The 25,741-nt window shown below is 46.8% G+C and overlaps 1 protein-coding gene across 5 annotated transcripts in view; it reads left to right on the top strand.

The window, feature by feature from the left end:
* Nucleotides 1-25,741, top strand: part of robo1 (roundabout, axon guidance receptor, homolog 1 (Drosophila)) — a 768,177-nt gene that overhangs the window by 622,559 nt on the left and 119,877 nt on the right. For all 5 annotated transcript variants that reach the window (XM_087992440.1, XM_087992441.1, XM_087992443.1 and 2 more), the window contains one exon: nt 23,208-23,328. In XM_087992440.1, the coding sequence (XP_087848566.1) occupies nt 23,208-23,328 (121 nt within the window). The remainder of the gene's footprint in view (nt 1-23,207; nt 23,329-25,741) is intronic.

The following is a 25,741-nucleotide window of genomic DNA, read 5'->3' on the forward strand; positions in this document are numbered from 1 at the left end:
CTCCAGGCTCACTGCCTTTATTCCTAATGAAGGGCTTTTGCCCGAAACGTCGATTTCACTGCTCCTCGGATGCTGCCTGACCTGCTGTGCTCTTCCAGCACCACTAATCCAGAATCTAGTTTCCAGCATCTGCAGTCATTGTTTTTACCTACAAGTTATTTGTGGTTGGAGTGGGTGTGAATATCCACCTTTCCTTAACAGGAAAAAAGCTAGAGTTTGTAAAAAAGACAGCGAGGGAAAATTGGAGCCAATGATGGCCAAACCACAAAGACCTCAGCCCCACATCTGAGCTGCACTGGGCACTGCTGTGATGTTGAATATGTACTCCTTCCTTTTCTTTATGGGATGACAGCCTATGGCAGACATGGCCAGTCTTTGTTACCCCCTCCTTAACTGCCCTTGAACTGAGGGCCATTTCAGGGGGCAGCTAAGAGTCAACCTCGTTGGGATGGAGTCACATGTAGGCTGGAGTAGGTGAGGGAGGCAGATTTCCTTCCCTCAAGGGCAATTTTGAACCAGATGGGTTTGACAATAAGAGGGGATGGTTTCATGGGTGCTGCCACTGAGATGAGAGCTTCTCAATACAGTAAAAAAAAGTTGGTTAAATTGGATTTGGACCCACGTCTCCTGAACATTAGCCTAGGCCACTGCTCACAAAATCACAAATTGCTTATGGTACAGAAGGAGGCCATTCAGCCCCACATGTCTGCACTAGCTCTTTAGGCATGCATCATTACTTTATGCCTATCTCCAGCCTTTTCCCCATATTCCTGAACGCTATTTCAATCCAAATAATTGACCAACGCCCCTCTTACATGCTCCAATTGAGCCTACCTCCAGCACATTTCTGGAAAGTGCACTCCAAACCCTAACTACTGCTAAAGAGTTCTTTCTCAGTTCACTCTTGATTTGTTCACCCCTCCCTTTAAATCTCTGCCCTCTCGTTCTTGCTCCTTTTCCAACGGGGAACAGCGTATCCCGATCTACTCTGTCCAGTCCGCTCATGATTTTGAAAACCTTTATCACATTTCTTCTCAACCTTCTTCCCTCCCAAGAGAGCAGTCCCAACGTTTTCAACCTATCCTCATTGCTGAAGTTTCTCATTCCTGGAACCATTCTGGTCAATGGTTTATTCACCCTTTCCGATGCGTTCACATCTTTCCTGTAACGCGGAGCCCCTTGCTGTACACAATACTCCAGCTGAAGTCAATTGTGTGTCTTGTACAAGTTCAATATTGTGGGCGGCACGGTGGCTCAATGGTTAGCACTGCTGCCTCACAGCACCAGGGTTCCAGGTTCGATTCCGGCCTTGGGTGACTGTCTGCGTGGAGTTTGCACATTCTCCCCCCGTCAGCGTGGGTTTCCTCCCACAGTCCAAGGATGTGTGGGCCAGGTGAATTGGCCATGCTAAATTGTCCATAGTGTTAGGTACATTGGTTAGAGTGAAATGGGTCTGGATGGGTTACTCTTTGGAGGGTCAGAGTGGACTGGTTGGGCCGAAGGGCCTATTTCCACACTGTAGGGAATGTGATCTAATCTGGTATCGCCTCAAAAAAAAACAAAAGGACTGTGGCTGCTATCAATCAAAGATAAACATTGAAATTGCTGGGAAAGCTCAAAAGGTTTGGCAGCATCTGTGGAAAGAAAGCAGATTTAATGTTTCAGGTTGAATGACCCTTCCTAAGGATGCTGTCAGACCTTCTGGAATGGTCACTCAACCTGAAACATTAACTCTGCTTTCTCTCCACAGATGCTGTCAGACCTTCTGAGCTTTTCCAGCAACATTTTTTTTGTCTGTAGCTTTGCCTCCTTGCTCTTGTACTCTATGCCTCTATTAATAAAACTGAGAACATCATGTGTTTTATAACTGCATTCTTCACCTGTCCTGTTACCTTCAATGACCTATGCATACCCAGGTCCCTCTGCTCCTGCACCCCCTTTAGAATCGTGTCCCCTATTTTACGTGTATTTCAGCCTTTTGCCCAGTTATTAACCCACTGACATCAGCACTATGTCACCGTCTTTGCCTTATGCTGTTGATGAGGTGAAACTCATGTCCTTCCCCTACTGCAGCAGGTCATTGTGTGCTCTTTGAGTCTTCAGCTGTGAGCCTATAGGTCCCACTCATACCTCTGAGGCAGAAGGAGATGAATTCAAATCCCAGTCACTCAACATTGAGCCCAGGCTCCAGGATGATATTCCCAATTCAGATCTTTGATTTTGTACTTTGGAGAAATATTATTCAGGACCCTGCAGGGCCACTGCTTTGGAATAGTGCCACTGGATTTATTCCCACACCCCTGGGAGGGATAAGGGAGCTCTGTATGACGGCCTCACTGGGCAGCAGGACTCCCAATCCTCACCAATATTAAACAGATGGTCCATTCGTGTGTACCTTGCTTGAAGGTGTATTCACAGGGTGTGGGCATTGCTGGCTGGGAATGCATTTAATATCCATCCTCAGTAGTCCAGAGGGCAACTGTTGGTCAACCACATTGCCTGGAGTTACATGTAGTTCAGACCAGGTAACTGGCAGATTTCCTTCCTTAATGGGTATTAGTGAACCAGGTAGGTTTTCCCAATAATCAACAATAGTTCATGGTCATCATTAGACCCTTATCTCCTGATCACAGGTGAATACAATTTCCACCATCTGTTGTGGCATGATTCAAACCCAGAATATTACTCGTATTTCTGAGTTTATAGTTGAGTCGCAATGTCGCGAGTCCATTGCCTCTCTGACCTACGTCAGTGAAAGGTGGTGATGCGGGCAGTTAGTGTTAGGGATTGTTGACAGGAGGAAAATTGCTGAAGTCAGCTGCAAATTCAAATTATGTCCCTTCCAAAGATTTTCCCGAATTTGAAGGTCACTGACCAGTTATGAGGAATGAGGTGAGAGGCGAGGTGGGGGTAAGGAGTGGTTTAGGATTTGGTTTGGCTAACAGATTGTTGAATACGGATTCAATCTTACCCTTTAAAAGGGAATTGGGTAACTATGCAAAGGAGGAAAAACTCCAGGGACACAGGGCCATGAGTGGGAGATTGAACATAATTTGATGGCTCATTGAAAGAACTGGCCCACATTTGACGATCCAAGAGGCTTCCTACTGTGTTGTATTGTTCTACGATTTCATGATTTATTTTCTCTTCATTTAGTTTCTGGCATTTGCCGATGCAACAGACACTGAACCTTTGAGCAGTTTATCAAATGTTGGACTGTGTACAGACATTTCCAAGAGCTTCATAAATTCAGCTCTATCTTTCTGCAGCAAGTACAGGAATAAGGTCTGCAGACGTTTTGCCTTGAAGCTAAAGTTGCTGCTAGTTACATCTATAAATTCTGAAAGGGATGGCTTTAACTTTTGACCCCCTGCCCCCAGTCCCCCAGCCTTGCTGGAATGGTACGCCAGTGTAGGACGTGGGGGGCGGGGCAGGGGGTGGTTTAGACATGGTTCATTGTGTTCCTGATCTCATGGTCTCACTAACTTCACTTCACTTGTTTAAAGTAATTCCATTGGTGGAAAAAAAGTGGACCTGCATTTTTATGGCATCTTTCAACACATTTTGGAGAGTAATTAATATCTCACTTAAATGTTCTTCTTTATTCTCTCATTGGCGTGAGTGGTATGATGAGTGTTGGTCATCTGTCTTGAATTGCCCTTGAAGCGAATGGTTTAATCGACCTTTTCAGAGCACACCTTAAGCTTTGACGTGAGTGGATGGCCTAGTGGTATTGTTGCTGGACTGTTAATCCAGAGGTAATGTTCTGAGTGCGAATCCCACCATGAAAGATAGCAGAATTTGCATTCAATAAATATCTAAGTTAAGAATCTAACGATGACCATGAATCGATTGTCTGGAAAAACCCATCTGGTTCATTCATGTTCTTTAGGGAAGGAAACTGCTGTCCTTACCTGGTCTGGCCTACATGTAACTCCAGACCCATAGCAATGGGGTTGACTCTCAGCTGCCCTCTGGGATGGGCAACAAATGCTGTCCTAGCCAGTGATGCCCTCATCCTGTGAATGAATAAGAGAAGTCACATGTAAAACAGACTAGTTAAGGACAAAAAGACTGCAGACGCTGGAATGCAAGATAGACAGGAGGCTGGAAGAACACAGCAAGACAGGCAGCATCAGGAGGGAGAGGGACACAGCAAGACAGGCAGCATCAGGAGGGAGAGGGACACAGCAAGGCAGGCAGCATCAGGAGGGAGAGGGACACAGCAAGGCAGGCAGTATCAGGAGGGAGAGGGACACAGCAAGGCAGGCAGCATCAGGAGGGAGAGGGACACAGCAAGGCAGGCAGCATCAGGAGGGAGAGGGACACAGCAAGGCAGGCAGCATCAGGAGGGAGAGGAACACAGCAAGGCAGGCAGTATCAGGAGGGAGAGGGACACAGCAAGGCAGGCAGCATCAGGAGGGAGAGGAACACAGCAAGGCAGGCAGCATCAGGAGGGAGAGGGACACAGCAAGGCAGGCAGCATCAGGAGGGAGAGGGACACAGCAAGGCAGGCAGCATCAGGAGGGAGAGGGACACAGCAAGGCAGGCAGCATCAGGAGGGAGAGGGACACAGCAAGGCAGGCAGCATCAGGAGGGAGAGGGACACAGCAAGGCAGGCAGCATCAGGAGGGAGGGGGGCACAGCAAGGCAGGCAGCATCAGGAGGGAGAGGAACACAGCAAGGCAGGCAGCATCAGGAGGGAGAGGGACACAGCAAGGCAGGCAGCATCAGGAGGGAGAGGGACACAGCAAGGCAGGCAGCATCAGGAGTGAGAGGGACACAACAAGGCAGGCAGCATCAGGAGGGAGAGGGACACAGCAAGGCAGGCAGCATCAGGAGGGAGAGGGACACAGCAAGGCAGGCAGCATCAGGAGGGAGAGGGACACAGCAAGGCAGGCAGTATCAGGAGGGAGAGGGACACAGCAAGGCAGGCAGCATCAGGAAAGAGGGGGACACAGCCTCTTGCTTGTCTACCTTGGATTCCAGCATCTGCATGCTGCCTGGATTGCTGTGTTCTTCCAGCCTCCTGCTTGTCTAGATTAGATAAGGACGACAGGTTCCTTCTTTAAAGGACATGAGTGAACCGAATGGTTATTTTTAAAAAACTAACAGTTATGATTTTGTGGGTAAAATTACTGAGACGAGCTCTTGATTCCTGATTGAATCTGTATTCCAGAAGCTGAGAGTGCTGAATATGAATGGACATGGTGGGATATATCCTGAGCCTCTGGAATATTTGACCAATGATATTCCCACTCCACCACTAACTCCTGTGAGAGCCAAAAGTGTGTGTACAGCATAAGGCCCCAGGCGGCAATGTGATAATGACCAGATCATCTGTTTTTAGTATTGTTAATGAAAGGATTAAATGAGAAATGCCGTGGCACCAGAGAGAACTGTCTCTGCCCCAGTGTTGTTCAAAATCACAAAGGCTCTGGACAAAATAGATAAGGAGAACCTTTCCCCTTTGGTGAACAGGTCAAGAACGAGAGGAGACAGATTTTTGGCAAATCAGACAGTGGCAACAGTAGACTACAAGACCATAAGACAATGGAGCGGAAAGAGGCCATTCAGCCATCGAGTCTAAACTGCCATTCATTGAATTAACGGCTAATCTGATAATCCTGAACTCCACTTTCCTCCCTTTCTCCATAACCATTGGTTCCCTTATTGAATAAACATCTATCTCAGCCTTTAGTATGCATAATGACCCAGCCTTGAAAGTACTGGGTTGCAAAGATTTCACAGATTGACGACCCTCTGAGAGAAGAAATTCCTCCTCATCACGATCTTGACCTGTGAATCCTTATTCTAAGATTATTTCCTCTGGTCCTGCACTCTTCTCCCAAGGGGAAACAAATTCCAGGTCTACCCTGTCATGGCTCCGAAGAAAGCTATATAATTTAGTAAAAAAATCACACAACACCAGGTTATAGTCCAACAAGCTTAATTGGAAGCACTAGCTTTCGGAGTGACGCTCCTTCATCAGGTGATTGTCGCTCCGAAAGCTAGTGCTTCCAATTAAACCTGTTGGACTATAACCTGGTGTTGTGTGATTTTTAACTTTGTACACCCCAGTCCAACACCGGCATCTCCAAATCATAATTCAGTAAGGTTGCTTTTCATTTTTCTAAACTCCAATAATTATAGACCTAAACTACTCAACTTTTCCTGACAACACAACTCCTCCATCACGATTGAGCCTGGTGAGCCATATCTGGTCTGAGCCTTCTCTGATGCCAATATATCATTCCTTAGATCAGGGGCCCCAAAAACTGGTCACTGTATTCCAGCTGTGGTCTGACTATTGACCTGTATTGATTTTGCAAACCCTCCTGACTTTTATACTCCATTCCCTTTGAAATAAAGAGCATTCCATTTACCTTCCCTATTATCAGCTGAACTTGAATACTAGCTTTTTGTGATTCATGGATGAGGACTCCCAAACCTCTCCTTTCTGCAACTTTCTGTAGTCTTTATCCATTTAAATAATATTCATAGAACATAGAACATAGAAGAATACAGCGCAGTACAGGCCCTTCGGCCCTCGATGTTGCGCCGATCCAAGCCCACCTAACCTACACTAGCCCACTATCCTCCATATGCCTACCCAATGCCCGCTTAAATGCCCATAATGAGGGAGATTCCACCACTGCTACTGGCAGGGCATTCCATGAACTCACGACTCGCTGAGTAAAGAACCTACCCCTAACATCTGTCCTATACCTACCCCCCCTTAATTTAAAGCTATGCCCCCTTGTAATAGCTGACTCCATACGTGGAAAAAGATTCTCCCTGTCGACCCTATCGAAACCCATAATCATCTTGTACACCTCTATCAAGTCACCCCTAAACCTTCTTTTCTCCAATGAAAACAACCCCAAGTGCCTCAGCCTTTCCTCATACGATCTCCTCTATTCCTCAGAGAATTTTGTTGGTGAATGTCTAGGATCTAGAATGCACTGCCTGGGAGTGTGGTTGAAGCAAATTCAGTTTTAGCTTTTAGAAGGATTTAGATACAAAGAGTTGTTTTGTAGTATAATACTTGAGTATTGCTGAAATAGACACATTTTTGTGAAGTTTTCCATTTTGCATTCACCTGGACTATTCACAAGAATACCAATGAATAGGGAGAACAACATTGACACTTCATGTGAGGAGAGTGCTGACTGTTTGGCAAGTGGACTCTGATTGGTAGAGGTGTTGCCATGAGAATGTACCAGTTTGATGATGACTGACAGTTAACTGTCAAGCTTTATTATGCTTTAATCAAGGCAGGTTTACTCTGATTGGTAATGCCCTTTGCATCACTGTTTCTTGTGAGTTTTCCTGATGTGTACAAGATGAAAAGCTTCGATAAAATGTGTTTCTTTTCCAGAATTTGATAATCACCTGAAGAGGATAAAAAGCATTTAGGGATATCAGAATAACTGAAGCGAGGGAGTTTCCCTTGCAGAAAGCTAGCACCGACATGGGTTGTGTGGCTTGTCTCTGTGCTAGAACCATTCCATGAAATAGTGCCTTGGAATATTTTATATCCACACGAAAGAGGGCTTGGGCCTTAGTTTAACATCTCATCTAAAAAACAACTTCACCTGAATTACCACAGCTCAGAGCTTTGGAGTGAGTTCTGATCCCACACCCGCCTGACTCAAAGGAGACCCACACTTATTGCATCCAACTGTGAAAGTTACTATCAACAAGAACAGAGGCCCCAGAGATTTCCAGCTAAGTCATTTTATTTTAGCCTTCTATGGATTCGAGGTCAGCCAAGAGGAGGTGGGGTGTTTGCTCTCCTGCTGTTTAACTCAGATGTTCCCTTTCCAGGGCTTCCTCCCACTACACTCCGAGAGGAAAGCAGATCGTTATTTCAATGCAGAGAGATTGCAGAATGTTGCAGTACAGAGGGATCTGAGTGTCTTAGCACATGAATCAGATAAAGGTGTCGTACAGGGACAGCAAGTGATTGGGAAGGCAAATGGCATGTTGTTTCCTGCTAGGGAGATGGAAGTATAAAAACAAGGAGGTTTTGACTCCCTTGTATAGGGTATTGGTGATGTTTCACCTGGATACTCTGTACAATCATGAGCTTGCTTGATTTGATTTATTGTAGTCATGTGTACCTAAGTACAGTGAAATGCTTTGTTTATGAGCAGTACAGGCAGATCATATTAAGCAAGAATGTACAGGTCATAGGGTGCTTAGACAGAGTGAGGCATCCAGATCACACTGCACAAGACGTGCACGAAGCAAAATCAACATGAACAAGATCAGCATTATTCAAAGTCTAATAACGGCAGGGAAGAAGCTGTTCTTGAACCTGATCGTGCATGTGTTGAAGTATTCTGTATATTATGCACGATGGAAGAGGTTGTAGGAAAGCATTACCGGGACGGGAGGGGTCCTTGATGATTTTCGAGACAAAAGTCCTGAAGAAGGATCACATCCGAAATGTCGACTTGTCCACCTCTTGATGCTGCCTGGTTTGCTGTGTTCTCCCAGCCTCCTGCCGGTCTACATTGATGATGTTGACAGCCTTTCCACAGCAACACCAGGTGTAAATGGAGTCTATGGATGGGAGGTTAGATTCCGTAATGGTCTGGGCTGTGCACACCACCTTCTGAGGTTTCTTACAGTCCTGCGCTGTATATATATAAGAAAATGAAAGGATTGGACACTCTGGCAGCAGGAAACATGTTTCCGCTGATGGGTGAGTGCCGAACCAGAGGACACAGCTTAAAAATATGGGGTAGACCATTTAGGACAGAGATGAGGAGAAACTTCTTCACCCAGAGAGTGGTGGCTGTGTGGAATGCTCTGCCCCAGAGGGCAGTGGAGGCCCACTCTCTGGATTCATTTAAGAAAGAGTTGGATAGACCTCTCAAAGATAGTGGAACCAAGGGTTATGGAGATAAGGCAGGAACAGGATACTGATTAGGAATGATCAGCCATGATCATATTGAATGGCGGTGCAGGCTCGAAGGGCTGAATGGCCTACTCCTGCACCTATTGTCTATTGTCTATTGTCTATTGGGCAGAGCAGTTGCTATACCAGGCCAGTATGTATCCAGATAGAACACTGTCTATGATGCATCTGTAAAAGTTGGTGAGGGTCCTTTTGGACATGCCGAATTTCCTTGCCATCTGAGGAAGATGAGGTGTTATTGTGTCTTCTTGACCATCACATCACCATGTGAAATCCAGGACAGGTTGTCAGTTATCGTCACACCTAGGAACTTGACGCTCTCAACCCTCTCAATCTCCGCTCCGATGATGTTGATGTGGGCATAGTCTCCTCCTTTCTTTCTGAAGTCAATGATCAGTTCTTTAGTTTTTCCGACGTTGAGAGAGAGGACCAGGAAGGATAGACTTACATTGGAAGCAATTCAGGAAAGGGTTCAGCAAGCTCATTCCTGGGATGAAGGGATCATTTTACATGGAAATGTTAAGCAGTTTGAGTCTATATCAATGAGCGTTTAAAAGGAAGTGATTTTTCTGAATGATATGGGATTCCAAATGGGCTTGACAAGAGTCAATGCTGAGAGGATGTTACTGTCATGTAGGAGTCTGGAATAGGGGCCACAGTGTCAATATAAGGGCTTTCCCTTTGATGATGGATGTGAGGAGAAATTTCTTCATTGCTTGTCATTGGAAGTCTCTCCCCTGGTGAGCTATTGGGTAGATTCTTGGCTGTTTTGGACTGATTTCTGATGGACAGGGGGCAGGGTCAAAGGTCATGGGGAGCTGGCAGGAAACTGAAGTTCAGCCTATAGTCATATCAACCAACATGTCACAGAATGGTGAGGCCAAGTTGAAAGGCCAAATAGTCTAACCCTTCTGCTTTAGAGGATATCATTATTGGGAACCAGTGCTCTCCTCATGACAAAATTCCCATGGGAATTTCATTCAGGGAAATGTAAGGGAGTGGTCACCTCAGTCTTCTCAAGTGCTGGGGCCAGAGGGGTCTCCTCTTCAAATCTGCCATTTCTGGGTGAGATAAGTTCAATGCATCGCATTTTCCACACACTCTGAGGAGTTTAGAGAATATTGAATTTAGGAAAACTGCCAGTTTATACTGACCTGTCAACTCAGGAGGATTGAGAAATATCATGACAGGGAGGCAATCCCTCAAAGAGTGGATGGAAGTTGATGAGGAGTGTGGACCCCACATGGAGCAAATGGATTGAATAGCTTTGTCACAGGCTACAGATTCGATGTGGAGCAGTTGTATTGAGTGAGATCACACCAAAAACAGTGGCTTGCATTTATATAGTGCCTTAACAACATCCCAAGGTGCTCCCCAGCAGCATTTCCCACCAATAATTGACACCAGGTCGCATCAGGAGATACTGGATGTAAATCAAAGCTTGTCCTCAGAGTTTTAGGGAACACATTATAGGAGGAGAGAGGGCTGGATAGATTTAAGGAGGGAATTCCAGAACGCTTTTCGTTATCTATACCTTAGTCTCAGTAAAGCAGAAAGAAATTAGCCTTGGATCAGAAGCAAGGATGCAAGCATTAAACCTGTACTTGGCACCCAGAAAAATGAAATGTCAACTCAGTTTTGACAAAGCTGATAATTCTGATAGATTATGGCTAAAGGCAGTTTAGAAAAAAAAAGTTACTTCCACACTCTCTGCTATTGTCCCTCCTGGTTGCTGTATTGTGATGTGTCTATTTTGAACAGAGGAATTAATTAAAGATAAAATTATTCCCTAAACCTTTGGCTTTCCTGACCGCAATTATTAAATCCTAACAAAGGGTCATTGAACCCCAATATTTTCAGTTCAGGCAGCATCCGAGGAGCAGGAAAATCTACGTTTCGGGCAAAAGCCCTTCATCAGGGATAGAGGCAGAGTGCCTGCAGGGTCTATCTCTCCATCCTGCAGGCACTCTGCCTCTATCCCCGATGAAGGGCTTTTGCCCGAAACATCGATTTTACTGCTCCTCGGATGCTGCCTGAACTGCTGTGCTTTTCCAGCACCACTCTAATCTAGAATCTGGTTTCCAGCATCTACAGTCATTGTTTTTACCCAATATTTTCATAGGTTTCTCTTTCCACAGTTGCTGCCAGACCTGCTGAGTTTCACCAGTAATTTCTGTTTTAATTTTACAGCAACTGCAGTACTTTCCTAGTCTCCCACCAGTGCAGATAGAAGCAATTCAGTCCATCAAGTCTGTACTGACCCTCTAAAGAGGAACCCACCCCCCCCACCCCAACATTGCTGTAACCCCTCATTTACCATGGTTAACCCACCTAGCCTGTACACTGCAGGGAATTTAGCATTGTCCACCCACCTGACCTGCACATCTTTGGATTGTGGGAGGAAACCGGAGCACCTGGAGGAAACCCACGCAGACACGGGGAGAATTCCACAGAGACAGTCGCCCGAGGCTGGAATCGAACCCTGGTCACTGGTGCTGTGAGGCAGCAGTGCTAACCACTGAGCCACCTTCTTTGTTCCATGCGATCCTCCTGGTGTTGAAAGAAAGCCGGGGAAGTTTTAGACAATTCTAGCCAGCATTACTCTCTCAAACAACACCATAAAAAAGTGCAAATTAGTTGCCAATTAACTGCTCAAACTTGCATTTCTGTCCCCTCCTTCCCAATCTCAAGATGTCTTAAAGTAGATTTCAGCCATTCGCTGCACTTCACTTAGTCACTCCATAATAACCTACTTCACCCATCCATTCAGTGCCCCATGTGGACCAACATTAGAATCAGAGAGATCTAAAATGCAGGAAAAAAACCCCTTCAGCCCAACCCCAGGGCATCAATGTGGACTTCAACAGCTTCCTCATTTCCCCTTCCCCCACCTCATCCTCGTTTCAAACTTCCAGCTCAGCACTGTCCCCACGACTTGTCCGGACTTGTCCGACCTGCCTAGCTCCTTTTCCATCTATCCACTCCACCCTCTCCTCCCTGACCTATCACCTTCATCCCCTCCCCCACTCACCCATTGTACTCTATGCTACTCTCTCCCCACCCCCACCCTCCCCTAGCTTATCTCTCCACGCTGGTTAACAACACCTCCACCACCTAAATATTCTCGCCCCATTTTCTGACCCATAGCCTTGTGTGCCTCATCATCGCAAGTGACACATCCAAGTATTTCTTCAATGGGATGAGTGTTTCCACCTCTCCAACCCTTACAGGCAGTGAGTTGCAGGTCCCCAACACCCTCTGAGTTGAAAAGTCTTCCCTCACATTTCCTGTAAACCTTCTGCTCCCTTCCTAAAATCTATGCCTGCTGATCAACTCCATGAGGGGGAAGAGTTTTCTCCTGACCCTTCCTCTGTTCTTCCCCGTTCCTTTCTAATCTTTCTGAGTAAGATACACCAGCCACAATCCTTTGGAGTAAGTGATGGGAAACGTGGAGAATCACTGACAAGTTCCCCGTGACAAACCAATGCACATCAAATGGCAGGCTTTGAGACTGGGCCTCACTAAACAGATTCGGGTTATAAATAAATAAATAAAGGTCAAATTATCGCAGATGCTGGTAATCTGAAACAAGCACAGGAAACACTGGAGAAACTCGGCAGGTCTGGCAGCATCTGCAGAGGGAGAAACTGAGTTAACGTTTCTAGTCCAGTGACCCTTTCTCAGAACGAGTACCTCGTCAAGGCAGAGGGGTGGTGGGGGGGAGGAGTAAGCAACAGATGGAGATGGAGCCCAGGGAGAGAGAGAAAGACAAAGGGATGGATGATGATGAGTCAGAGAGAAAGAGAAACTAATAATGGGGACCATCGGACAGTGAAAATGGGCTGGCTCTATTGAAAGCAGCTCATGTCATGATGGGGCCAGTGATGTGAGGTGAGTGAAGGACTTGGGAGAAGATGCTTAGGCCCTAAAATGATTAAACTTGATCGAACATAGGACAGTACAGCACAGGAACAGGCCCCTCGGCCCATGATGTTGTACCAAACAGGACAAATTCAACGAGGTAAAAACAATGACTGCAGATGCTGGAAACCAGATTCTGGATTAGTGGTGCTGGAAGAGCACAGCAGTTCAGGCAGCATCCGAGGAGCAGCAAAATCGACGTTTCGGGCAAAAGCCCTTCATCAGGAATAAAGGCAGAGAGCCTGAAGCATGGAGAGATAAACTAGGGGAGGGTGGGGGTGGGGAGAAAGTAGCATAGAGTACAATAGGTGAGTGGGGGAGGGGATGAAAGTGATAGGTCAGGGAGGAGAGGGTGGAGTGGATAGGTGGAAAAGGAGCTAGGCAGGTCGGACAAGTCCGGACAAGTCGTGGGGACAGTGCTGAGCTGGAAGTTTGAAACTAGGATGAGGTGGGGGAAGGGGAAATGAGGAAGCTGTTGAAGTCCACATTGATGCCCTGGGGTTGAAGTGTTCCGAGACTGAAGATAAGGCGTTCTTCCTCCAGGCGTCTGGTGGTGAGGGAGCGGCGGTGAAGGAGGCCAAAATTAAACCAATCCCTTCTGCCTGCCTCCATTCCTCGCATATTCATGTGTTTATCTAAAAGTCCCTTAAATGCTCCTATCATATCTGCCTCTACCACCCCTAGTGTTCCAGACTCCTTCCACTCTCTGTGTAAAAAAACTTGCCCCTCACATCTCCTTTAAACTTTCCCCCTCCCACCTTGCTGTTCAGCCCTGAGGGGCCCAGTTGGGTCTTAATATAAATCACTGATGCACTTGTGGAGAGAGACAGACAATGCTGCACGTTACACAGGAGTGTTCCCTCTACACTCAGGATAATCACCTAAACTTCAGCACAAGGAGGGTGATGCCTGGCCCTGGGCATTTGCATTTGTAAGAGAAAGAAATAGAGCTGTGGTGATGGAGCAGTTGATTCTGCTACGTCCCAGGGTCATGAATGACAATAATTGTTGGCCCTTCTAGCTTTCTGTTTTGTGTGTGTGCATGTGTGTGTAGGGGTGGGGGGTGGAGGTGATGTGGAATGTATGTGTGTGTTGTATGTGACTGTCTGTGTAAAAGAGAGAGTGAGTGCATGAATGTGTAAGTGTGAGTGTATATGAATGAGTGTGTGTGCGTGAGTGTATGAGTAAGTGAGTGTGTCTCTGTGTGTGCATGTGTATGTGAGCGAGTGTATGAGTGAGTGTGTCTGAGTGAGTATGTAAGTGAATGTGTGTGTGAGTAAGTGTGCGTGTGTGTTAGTGTGTGTCTGTGTGTTAGTGAGTGTGTGTGTGTATTTGGATGGTATTTCAACGTGCACGCCTTACTAATGTGCTGGTAATGTCATTCCTGTGGCTTGTCCATCTGCAGGAACAAAGGCAGACTGTGTGAAAGCATTGTGTCCACACCTGTGCCTTTTGATGTTGTCCTTGTCCTTCCCCTCCTCCTGGCCTGCTAATCGCTTGCCTGTTTACAAAGCACAGGCTGCCAAGAGCTTGTTTGAAGAGTTTCTACCTGACACCTGAAAACATCTCCTGCCCAAACATTAACAACCCAGCACTCACTTGTCTGAGGAATGCTACAAGTTTAATTTAACTTCAAATTCCCCCTCCCTGCTGCAAGATCAAATTAATAAAGTTTTCAAGCTGTGCTGGTGCTTGTGAGTTGAAAGGATTGCCTGAGCTTTTAACTGTTGCTGTTGACAGGCACTGATTACACAGCACTTTACACCAATGCAACAGCTCCCATCAAATAAAGGTGACTCACTGGTTCGGAGATAGCAGCTCATGATGGGAAAGGCACTGAGCACTCTGAGCTGAGAGAGCCATGGTAATCAAAGAACTTGCATTGAGGTAGTGCCTTTCACAATATCAGGGATGCTCCTTCAAGTGCTTTTCAAACTATGGTTAATTGCAGGGAAATGCAGCAATCTCCCTCAGAAAGCAGCAAGACCAATAACTACACAACAGTCAGAATCGTAATAGAATAGGAGACCATTCAGCCCATCATCTCTGCACCTATCCTATCCCCTGGTGCCAATCTCTCGCCATTTCCCTGCACACCATTGCAATGCAAATAACCATCCAATGCCCCTCCTGAATGCATCTTGAAACTTGTCTCTGGGAAGATCTCTCTCTGTTTGACTTTGAAGGGATGAGCCATTGTCCACAAAGAGTTGTGGGCCTCTCTCTTCATCATAGAATCCCTACAGTGCAGAAAGAGGCCATTCAGCCCATCGAGTCCAGACCCGAGCTTCCAAAGAGCATCCCAAGCAGACCCACCGCCCCACCTTATCCCTGTAACCCTGCATGTGACGCATGGCCAATCCACCTTGTTACACATCCCTGGACACTAGGGGCAATTTCCCATGGTCAGTCCACCTCACTTGCACATCTTTGGACTGTGGTAGGAAATTGGAGCACCCAGAGGAAACCCACACAGACATGGGAGAATGTGCAAACTCCACACAGTCACCTGAGGGTGGAATTGAACCCAGGTCCCTGGTGCTGTGTAGCAGCAATGCTAACCACAAACACAATTGGTTATTTTGAGGGCACCATTCTGTAGTTACCACGAAGGTCTCTCCTTCTCAATCTAAGTGTGGTGACCCTCAGGTTAAGCCAAAACCAGTTGTCTTTTTTCTGGTAAGAGAGCAGTCCAGTGTTGCCCTGACCATCCTTGCACATTCAGTGCCAAAGACTGTGAAAGACCACGTTGCTAAGTAGTCTTGCTTGTTCCCCCACCTTCCCCAACCCCACATTCAGAGAGAACTGTCAGGTGCTCAAGGGCTGGGAGAAACCTGGCCTCGGTTACGGCACAGCTAACACCCAAGAAAATTGAAAGGAAGACTTAATTTCAATCAGACTTAAGTCGTCCCTCTTGGAAATGTCCAAAAGCACTTTGACATACAATGAATTGCTTTGTCATGTTTGGAGGTGATTGTTCTCACGTTAGTGAATGTGATCCAACTAAATCCCACAGGCAGAGATAGGGCCAACAGCAGATTAACCTGCTTTAGGTGAAGGTTGGTTTGATAGACGGATTCTGGATGCTATTGGATATTCTGGGATGGGCTCTCATTTACACAGATTCAAAGGGAGATCAGCTGACGGGATATATTTAGCAGTTACACAGACCTGAAACACAAATAGAGAATATTGTTCAAACTCAGCAGGTCTGGCAGCATCTGTAAAGAGAGAAACAGAGTTAATCATTCAAGTCTGGGTGTGACTCTTCTCCAGAACCTGGATCTGAATGGAAAGAAAGAAAATTGGGAATATTCTGTATTTCCTCTCCATCTCCAGTAAGAATGCAAGCACCTCAGAAATTAGGATAGGATTATGCCATTCATCCCATTGAGCCTGCTGTAAAGTAGTGGCTGATATCATTATGGTCTGCACTCCACTTCCCTTCCTGCCCCCTACATAACTCTTGACATACCTCGGAATTAAAAATCTGTCCAACTCAGTCTCGAATATACAGGAACGTGTTGAATTGGAGGTGAAAGGGCTGAATGGCCTCTTCCTGTTCCGATTTGCTCTGTTTCTGTGTAACACAGGCCAATCAGCCCATTAATTGGCCTCCATCCCTCAATGACCCAGTCTCCACCACGCTGTCCAAGGAAGTAGAGCTGGGCATCCTCCTGTTCAATGTGAATATACTGTAAAGGAGAAAGCGGGGGGAAGATGTTGTACTTTGGTGAGGTGAAGTAGTCTGAAAAGTAGCATGGAGCATAAAGACCAGTACATACCGGTTGGGCTGAATGGCCCTTTCTGTGTTGTTAACCTCAAATAGTTACATGTCAATGTAGTGCTTTGTGGCCAGATACTATGAAAGCTGGTGAGTCGTGTTTGACCAGCACCCCTCAGGGAGAGAAACATTGGTCTCTCTACTCTGTACGCTATTACCCTGCAATATCATGTGGTTGACACTTCCTGCCTTTGAATTGATCATTGCAGGTTGTTTCACAGATGGCCGAGCAAAAATAGAGACTTTGTTTAGGGGAGCGGGTGCCATTGGCTGGGCCAGCATCTGTTACCCATCTCCAACTGCTCTGGAGAGACAGCAGTTTGAGTGCAGCTCTGTCAGCATTTAGCCTCTTCCCAGTCCATTCTGATATTTGACATTTGAGATTCCCCCTTATGTGGACACTTGCAATGCTGTTAGGGAGGGATGTGTAGGACTTCGACCCACCGACACCGGAGAAAGAGCATCTCACAACAAAGGGTCACACATTTAGGACAGAGATGAGGAGAATCTTTTTTCTCTCAGAGGGTTGTGGGTCTGTGGAGTTCTTTACCACACAGGGGCTGGGTCATTAAATAATATTCAAAGTTGAGACAGATTTTTAATCAGTAAGCGAATTAAGGGTCGCAGGGAAAAGGCAGGAAAGTGAAGTTGAGGATAGTCAGACCAGCCATGATTTCATTGACCAGCCATGATCTCATTGAATGGCAGGGCTGATTCGATGGACTGAATGGCCTACCTCTGCCCCTGTATCTAATGGCTTCATTCTTCTGACCAGAATGAATAACTTCACACATCTCTGAATTGAACTTCACCTGCCACTTGCCTGCTCAATCTGCCTGTCAGTGTCCTCTTCACACCCAGCATATTCTCCTCACAGTCCATGGTGTGCTGGTCCATCTGTGGTCTTAGAATTCTGCTCTGCATATCAGAACCTGGCCCACTGTTATAGGCCAGGCATCAGGAACATCCACACATCAGCCGCTGGGGGACAATAGCACACACCCTCTTCCAATTCAAAGAGCAACCATTCTCTGTTTCCTGTCAATAGACAATAGGTGCAGGAGTAGGCCATTTGGCCCTTTGAGCCAGCAGCACCATTCATTATGATCATGGCTGATCATCCACAATCAGTATCCTGGTCCTGCCTTATCCCTATAACCCTTGATTCCACTATCCATCTCTTTCTGGAAAGTATCCAGAGACTTGGACTCCACAGCCTTCTGGGGCAGAGCATTCCATACACCCAACACTCTCTGGGTGAAGGAGTTTCTCCACAACTCTATTCTAAATGGCCTACCCCTTCTTGTCATTTAGTTAATTTCATCTCATCGCTGGCACTGTCCATTTCATTCCTTTGGATGTAAATTTCTTACCTGGCACTTCATCAAATGCCTTTTGGAAGTCAAAATACATCAACCACGTTATCCCCATCAAACCTTTCTGTTGCCTCATCTTAAAACTCAGCTAAGGTTTGTTAGCCCCTTGATCAAGGGACATGATGTAACATGGTTTGGTTTGAAGAGGTTCTCAGTATCAGTGAGACCTAACATCCACATAGGCCTCTCGCCTCATTGTTATAGCTGAGTATAAAGAGAATCAATGAATCTCTACAGTTCAGAAAGAGGCCATTCAGCCCATCAAGTGTGTACCGACCCACCAAACAGTATCCTGCATAGATCCACTGCATCTCTGTAAATCAAAGGAAATAATCCAAACAACATAAATGAAGACACCATAATTATCTCGTAACCAATTAGAAGGCAATGTGAATATTGTTTTCCCTATTCTGCGACTATCACAAGAGTCAGAGAGTCATAGAGATGTACAGCATGGAAACAGGCCCTTCGGTCCAACCCGTCCATGCTGACCAGATATCCCAACCCAATCTAGTCCCACCTGCCAGCGCCCGGCCCATATCCCTCCAAACCCTTCCTATTCATTTACCCATTCAAATTCCTCTTAAATGTTGCAATTGTACCAGCCTCCACCACATCCTCTGGCAGCTCATTCCATACACGTACTACTCTCTGACCAATAAAGGAAAGCATACCAAATGCCTTCTTCACTATCCTACCTACCTGCAACTCCACTTTCAAGGAGCTATGAACCAACACTCCAAGGTCTCTTTGTTCATTGATCACAGAATAACCCACTCCACCCCATATTCCTTAATCTCACCTCCTCTCCATATCCCTCAATCCCACCTCCCCACCTTCTCTCCATATCCCTCAATCCCACATCCCCACTTCTCTCCATATCCCTCAATCCCACCCTCCTATCCCACAATCTCACCTCCCCTCCAACTCCCTATATCCCCCAATCCCACTTCCCTACCTTCTCCCTGTATCTCTCATTCTCACTTTCTCACTGTCTCCCTTTCGGTGACACGTTAAACCGAGGCCCTCGGTTGGGCAATCTCAAGCAGCAGAACGATCCTGCAGCTGCTATTTCAAGGAAGAATTGCTGAGTTCTCTCTTTGTGACTATATATTATCGCTCAGCCAAAGTCGATCTGTTACTGACGCATGGTTGTTTCTGGGAGCTTGCTTTTGGTTGGGCCAGCATTACAGCATTCACTACACCTCAGAATCACTTCACTGGCAAGAAAATGCCTCGTGATGTCATGAGACTGTGAAAGGTGCTATATAAATGCAACTTGTTCCCTTTCGAGGGGCTTAAACAGCAACCAGAACAGGAAATGCCGCATTGGCTCCCAGTCAAGCGACATTTCTGGTTTTAAAATTCAAATCCTTGGTTTCAAATCCCTCTGTGGCCTCTCTCTCTCACTCTCTCTCTCTCTCTCTCACACTGCAATCTCCTTCTATTCCACAAGCCTCTGAGATCTCTGTGCGCTTTCAGATTTGGCCTTTTGTGCATCTCCGATTTTAATCAGTCCACAAGAAGCTGATTAAAGGTTAATGACTTGGGCCAATGCCACACACTGAAAGATCTGTGCAGTGTTATCATATACAAGCACATGGGAGAACGTTTAAACGTTTCAATAGAACGCCGAGTCACATTCCCATCCATCCATTCATACCTAATGACTGAAAATGGTTCATTGGGAATACAAGCAAGCTGCCAACTGTATTCAGGCAAGAAATGACTATGTTCAGAGAATTCTATCCCGTTGGAATGTGAGTTTATCTATTTAATTAAGGTTGTGCCCATTTCAATGAGTTGGCCCAGGGTCTCTCTAACTGCTGTCCATTCAATTAAACTCTCTTTATCAACCGGTTTAACATGGCTGGGTCAGTACGGAGCCTGTGAGAGACAGATGCAGAAATCCGATTACTTTGTGAGCACTGATAGTCCGAGGATGCACGCTCCAAGTTTAATTTCCACCTTCGCTTTTTAAAACAAATCTATGCACGGGATTGCTGGCTGGGCCCAGCATTTATTGCCCGTCCCTAATTGCCCCTTGAGAAGGTGGGGGTGAGTTGCCTTTTTGAACCACGCAAAACTGAGGACTGCAGATGCTGGAAACCAGAGTCTAGACTGAGTGGTGCTGGAAAAGCACAGCAAGTCTGGTAGCATCTGAGCAGCAGAAAAATTGACGTTTTGGGCAAAAGCCCTTCATCAGGAAATTAGGCTTTTGCCCGAAACATCGATTTTCCTGGTCCTCGGATGCTGCCTGACCTGCTGTGCTTTTCCAGCACCACTCTGATCTAAACACTGCCGTCTTGAACCGCTCCAGTCCACCTGCTGTGGGTTGACCCACAATGCCCTGAGGGAGGGAATTCCAGGATTTTGACCCAGCGACAGTGAAGGAACAATGATATATTTCCAAGTCAGGATGGTGTGTGGCTTGGAGGTGAATTATCTCGGCAACATTCTTGCTTTCTTTTAACCGGGGAGGGCAGGAAGAGAAAGCTTTTCATGGGAGGTCTCGCAATCTGATTGGGTCCTCGTCTCAGCTCTAAACTAACTGCAGCAACAATTCACATTCCTTCCAGGATAGTGTTGCAACATTCCACAAACTATTTCTCAGTCTGGGAGCTCAAGCAAACAGGCAGCAGGGAGCTAGGTTAGGAGAGGTGGGATGGGACCTACAACAACTACTTACATTTGTATAGCCTGTTGAAAGAGATTTAAGGAAAGAATTCCAGAGCTTAGCAGTCCAGGCAGCTGAAGGCATGACCACCAATGATTAAAATCAAGGATGCTCAAGAGGTTAGATTCAGCTGAGTGCAGAGGTGTTTGAGGATTGTGGAGTCGAGGAGCATGCCAAGATAGGGAATGCTGAGTCAATGGAGAGAGGTTTGTAAAACACAGATGAGAATTTGAAAACTGAGGTGTTGCTGGACCAGAGGTCAGAGGCTGAAAAAAATGCATCTGCTGGAATCCAAGCAGGAGGCTGGGAGTACACAGCAAGGCAGGCAGCATCAGGAGGCGGAGAAGTCAATGTTTCAGGACTGGGGGTGGGTGTAAGGAAACAGTAACAGGGAGTAATGGGTGTGCGAGACTTGGTATGCATTTGGACAGGGAGTGTAGTTTTGGATGAGTTTGGGTTTATAGACAATGCTATACAAGTTAATAACTGAAGTACATCATTCAACCCTTCAAGCTTGCTTTACCACTCGAGAATATCGTTTTGAATTCTGCACTCCCATCTGTACTGATGACTTTCAGTTCACCTGCCAGATGCAGTCTATGTGGCTCAGCCTGAGAAACGTTCGATGGCCCGACACCCAGCGTTTTCTGAGGGAGAGTCAGACAACCCTCTGAGACAAAATACTTCTCCTCATCTCTATCCTAAAAAAGAAACTCCTGGTTTTCAAAGATGTGTAATGACCAGTCAGGAATGCATTGGTATGGTCACGTCTGGAGGGAATAAAAGCATAAGTGAAGGTTTCAGCAGTTGATGAGGTTACCAATGTAATTGGGCTGTTAGTCAGTATAGATCAATGTATGTGGCACACATTGAGAGGTTAAAGAAATTCTTGCATTGTAACAGCAATCACAATTTAAGTAAGCATTTCATGATCTGTTTTGGATTGGACTGAAATTAGGAAAAATATAAAACCGTAAGATGTAGGAGCCAATTTAGGCCATTCGGCCCATCGAGTCTGCTGTACCTTTCAATCATTGTTTCTCAACCCCATTCTCCTGCCTCCTCCCTGTAACCCCGACCCCCTCACTAATCAAGAACCTCTCTGTCTTAAATACACTCAATTACTTGGTCTCCACAGCCCTCTGTGGCAATGAGTTCCGCAGATTCCCCACCCCCCCCGGCTGAAGAAATTCCTCCTCTTCTAAGTTCTAAAGGGTTGTCCCTTCACTCTGAGGCTGTGCCCTCGGGTCCTAGTCTCTCCTACTGGTGGAAACATCTTCTCCACGTCCACTCAGTCCAGGCCTCTCAGGATTCTATAAGTTTCAATCAGATCCCCCTCATCCTTCTAAACTCCATCGAGTACAGACCCAGAGTCTTCACCCCATCCTCATATGACAAGCCCTTCATTACCGGGATCATTCTTGTGAATCTCCCATAGACCCTTCCAAGGCCAGCACATCCTTCCTTCAATACGGGGCCCAAAACTGCTCACAATATTCCAAATATTCTGACCAGAGCTGTATACAATCTCAGCAGTACATCTTTGTTGTTGTATTTTTTGGTGCTATGGAAATGCAAGCCTCTCCTGATGGTTACCTCTCGGGCCATATCAGTAGTGACATGAGAGATGGTGACAGCTGAGGAAGCTGAGGAGCCCCTTGTCTGAGTCCTTAGCTTCCTCCCCTACCCAATGCCCTGTCCACAACACAACCATCCTTCCCTTACCTCAATGCCTTATCTTGGCTCATGAGCAAACCGATTACCCACCCCTATTACTCCTGACTGAATACCTTACCCATGACCCCTGACCTCTCCCCAACCCGCACCCATCTCCAACAATAACATCTCCTTCTATAATCCCCCAAACCATCGCAAGGACTGATGCTCCCATTGCCAATTCAAACTCTGCCTCTATCTCCAACTTAAGCCCCATACTGAACTCTCCCTAACACCAACCTAAACCCTCTGTCTCCTCCCATAATTACCTGAAAATACCCAAAAAATCCACCAAACATGTAACCCAAAGCCTTGTCCACATCCCTACCCAGACTCTCTTCTGCTCCTATCCTGACTGCTCCCATGGTGCCCTGGGCCCAGGTCCTACAATGTTTCTCCAAAATACCTCCATGACCCAACCCAGAGCACCCACCCCACTCCCCCACCCCTGCTACCCACCCCTCCCTGCTCCCCCACCTCTCCCCTTCCCTGGTCTCCCCCCCCCCCCACCTCCCCACTCCTCACTCCCCCTGACCTCCCCACCCCCGCTCTCCCCCTGCTCTCCCCCCTCCACTCACACTCCCCTCCCCTTTCTCCCTTCCCGCTGCCCCGCTCCCCTCCCTGCTCCCACTCCCACTCCCCCTCCCCACTCCCCCTGCCCGCTTCCCTCCCCCTACCCTCTCCCCCGCCTCTCTACCCCTCCCCCTTCCCTGCTCCCCCCATCCTCTCCCCCTCCCCCTTACCCTCTCCCCCTGTGCCGGTCCTTGAGCTGATGAGCTGTGTGTCTGTGTTGTACCCTGTCAGATCCGCGGCGGGAAGCTGATGATCACCAACACGCGGAAGAGCGACGCAGGCAAGTACGTCTGCGTTGGCACCAACATGGTGGGCGAGCGGGAGAGCGAGGTGGCCGAGTTGACCGTTCTGGGTGAGTGTGAACGCTGCAGTCTGGGTATCCGAACCTGGGCACTTATATCTGGGTCAGGAGGTCAACCCCTTCTGAAGAGACGCAGTGGGGATGGAAGTGAGAGAAGGGGGTACAGGAAGGGTGGATTGTCAAAGTCCCTTGAAGGGGTGTTGAGGAGAGCTGTGCCCAAAGGATGGGTTCTGTTACTCTTTTTATCCTCTGGATACCAATATCTTTAGAATAAAGTAGCCAGGTATAGACATACTGCCCTGCTCTTTGTCTCCATCTCATTATCACAGATTTGCTGATAACTCATTTTCAGTCAGCTTAGCTCAATACAATGATATGTTAACAACCTGCTTTCCATTCTCTCCGCACACGCAGCACCTGGCCAGCTGCGTGCTTACAGAAATTATTTTTGGCACCATAAAAAGCATTTCATGGAATGAAGACAGCCCTGGAAAACCCAGCATTTATTGCCCATCACTAGTTACAGAGTCAGAGAGTCATAACAGCATGGAAACAGACCCTTCTGTCCAACCTGTCCATGCCAGACAGGTTTCCCAAACTAAACCGCTCCGATTTGCCTACTTTTGGCCCATTTCCCTCTAATCATGTACCTGTCCAAATGATTTCTAAATGTTGCAACTGTACTGCATCTACCACTTCCTCTGGCAGAAGTTTCCACATACTCACACCCCACGCTCCATCTGAAAAAGTTGCCCCTTGGTCCGTTTTAAATTCTTCCCCTCTCACCTTAAACCTATGCCGTCTAGTTTTGGACTCCCCTAACCTAGAGAAAAGACCTTTACTCTTCACATTTTCCAAGCTTTTGATGATTTTATAAATGTCCAGTTACCCCTTGAGAAGGTGGGGGTGAGCTGCCTTCTTGAACCGCTACAGTCCATGTGCTGTGGGTTGACCCACAACGCCCTGAGGGAGGGAATTCCAGAACTTTGACCCTGTGACAGTGAAGGAACGGTGATATGTTTCCAAGTCAGGACGGTGAGGGGCTCAGAGGGGAACTTGCAGGGGATGGTGTTCCCATGTATTGGCTGCCCTTGTCCTTCTCGATAGAAGTGGTCGTGCGTTTGGAAGGTGCTGCCTGAGGATCATGACACCAGAGCTAGGAGCTTGTCACCAGTAAGAAAGTCTGAACAGGTCTGGGGTTCTTTTCTTCAGCAGGGTGCAGTTTAAGGGGTAGTCTGATGGAACTCTTCATAATAAAGTCACATTATATTCATGCAGCGAAACAAAAACAAAAGACTGCACATGCTGAGAATCTAAAGGGAAAAATTGAAACTGCTGGAGAAAGTCAGCAGGTTTGACAGTATCTGAGGAGAGAGAGAGAAAAACAGAGTTAATGTTTCAGATTCTGGAACTTTCCCCAGGAAGGATAGAGTCGGTCAGTAGGGAGCAGAGTTTGGATTCGGGACGGAAAACGACAGCTTCAGTTTTTCCGAGATTTAACTGAAGGAAGTTCCTGCTCATCCATTAGAGGATGTTGGGGGGGGAGCAGTTTGTTCCATCAGTGAGAGTGGAGGAGGGAGAGAGGGGGTGCTGAGTGAGAGCTGGGGGTCCTCAATGTATGTTTACAGACCAACCCTGTCCCTTCAGATAAGGTCACCATGGATCAACGTGTATGTGTGAAATAGGTGAGGGTTAGAGATAGATCCTTTCTAGGACTCTATAGATGGGAAGGAAGATGGAGAGGTAGGACAGGTCAAGAGGGTGCTGCTGACTTGGAGGGTTGGATCTGGGATGAGGTGGGGGGGTGGGGAGATTTGGGAGATGGTGAATTCAATGTCAAGGCTCTGTGGTTCTAGCCTCCCAAGGCGGAAGATGAGGTGTTCTTCCTCCAAGCTTAATCTATCCTTCCTGGTTGTGGTGCCAAGGTCTGTTCACAGTACTTCAGGTGGGGGAGTACCACCGCTCCAATCATCCACAATTCCAGGTTAATGTTCTGGGAATATTTCGCCATGGCGGATGGTGAAATTAAAATTCGATAAAAATATGGAATAAAAAGCTAAATGTGATGGTAACCATGGTTTTAAAATGTCACCTGGGTCACCTGGGTCACCAATGTCCTTCAGGGAAGGAAATCATTACCTTGTCTGACTTACTTACATGTAACTCCAGACGCACAGAAATGGGGTTGACTCTTAACTGCCCTCCGGGCAATTAGGGATGGATAATAATTTATAGAATCATGCAATCAAACAGTGCAGCCCATCGACACAGGACAAACACCTAGCCTTCAATTTTATCCCATTTAACAGCACTTGGCCCATAATCTTCAATGTTATGACATGCCAAGTGCTCATCCAGGTATTTTTTAAAGGATATGAGGCCATTTGTCTTTACCACCCTCCCAAGCTGCACATTCCAGACTGTCACCGCCCTTTGGGTAAAAAGGCTTTCCCTCACATCCCCC

The sequence above is a fragment of the Chiloscyllium plagiosum genome, unplaced genomic scaffold (genome assembly GCF_037043375.1).
Source record: "Chiloscyllium plagiosum isolate Xiang-an unplaced genomic scaffold, Cpla_swu_hap1 HiC_scaffold_12, whole genome shotgun sequence".
NCBI classification, from domain to species: Eukaryota; Metazoa; Chordata; class Chondrichthyes; order Orectolobiformes; family Hemiscylliidae; genus Chiloscyllium; species Chiloscyllium plagiosum.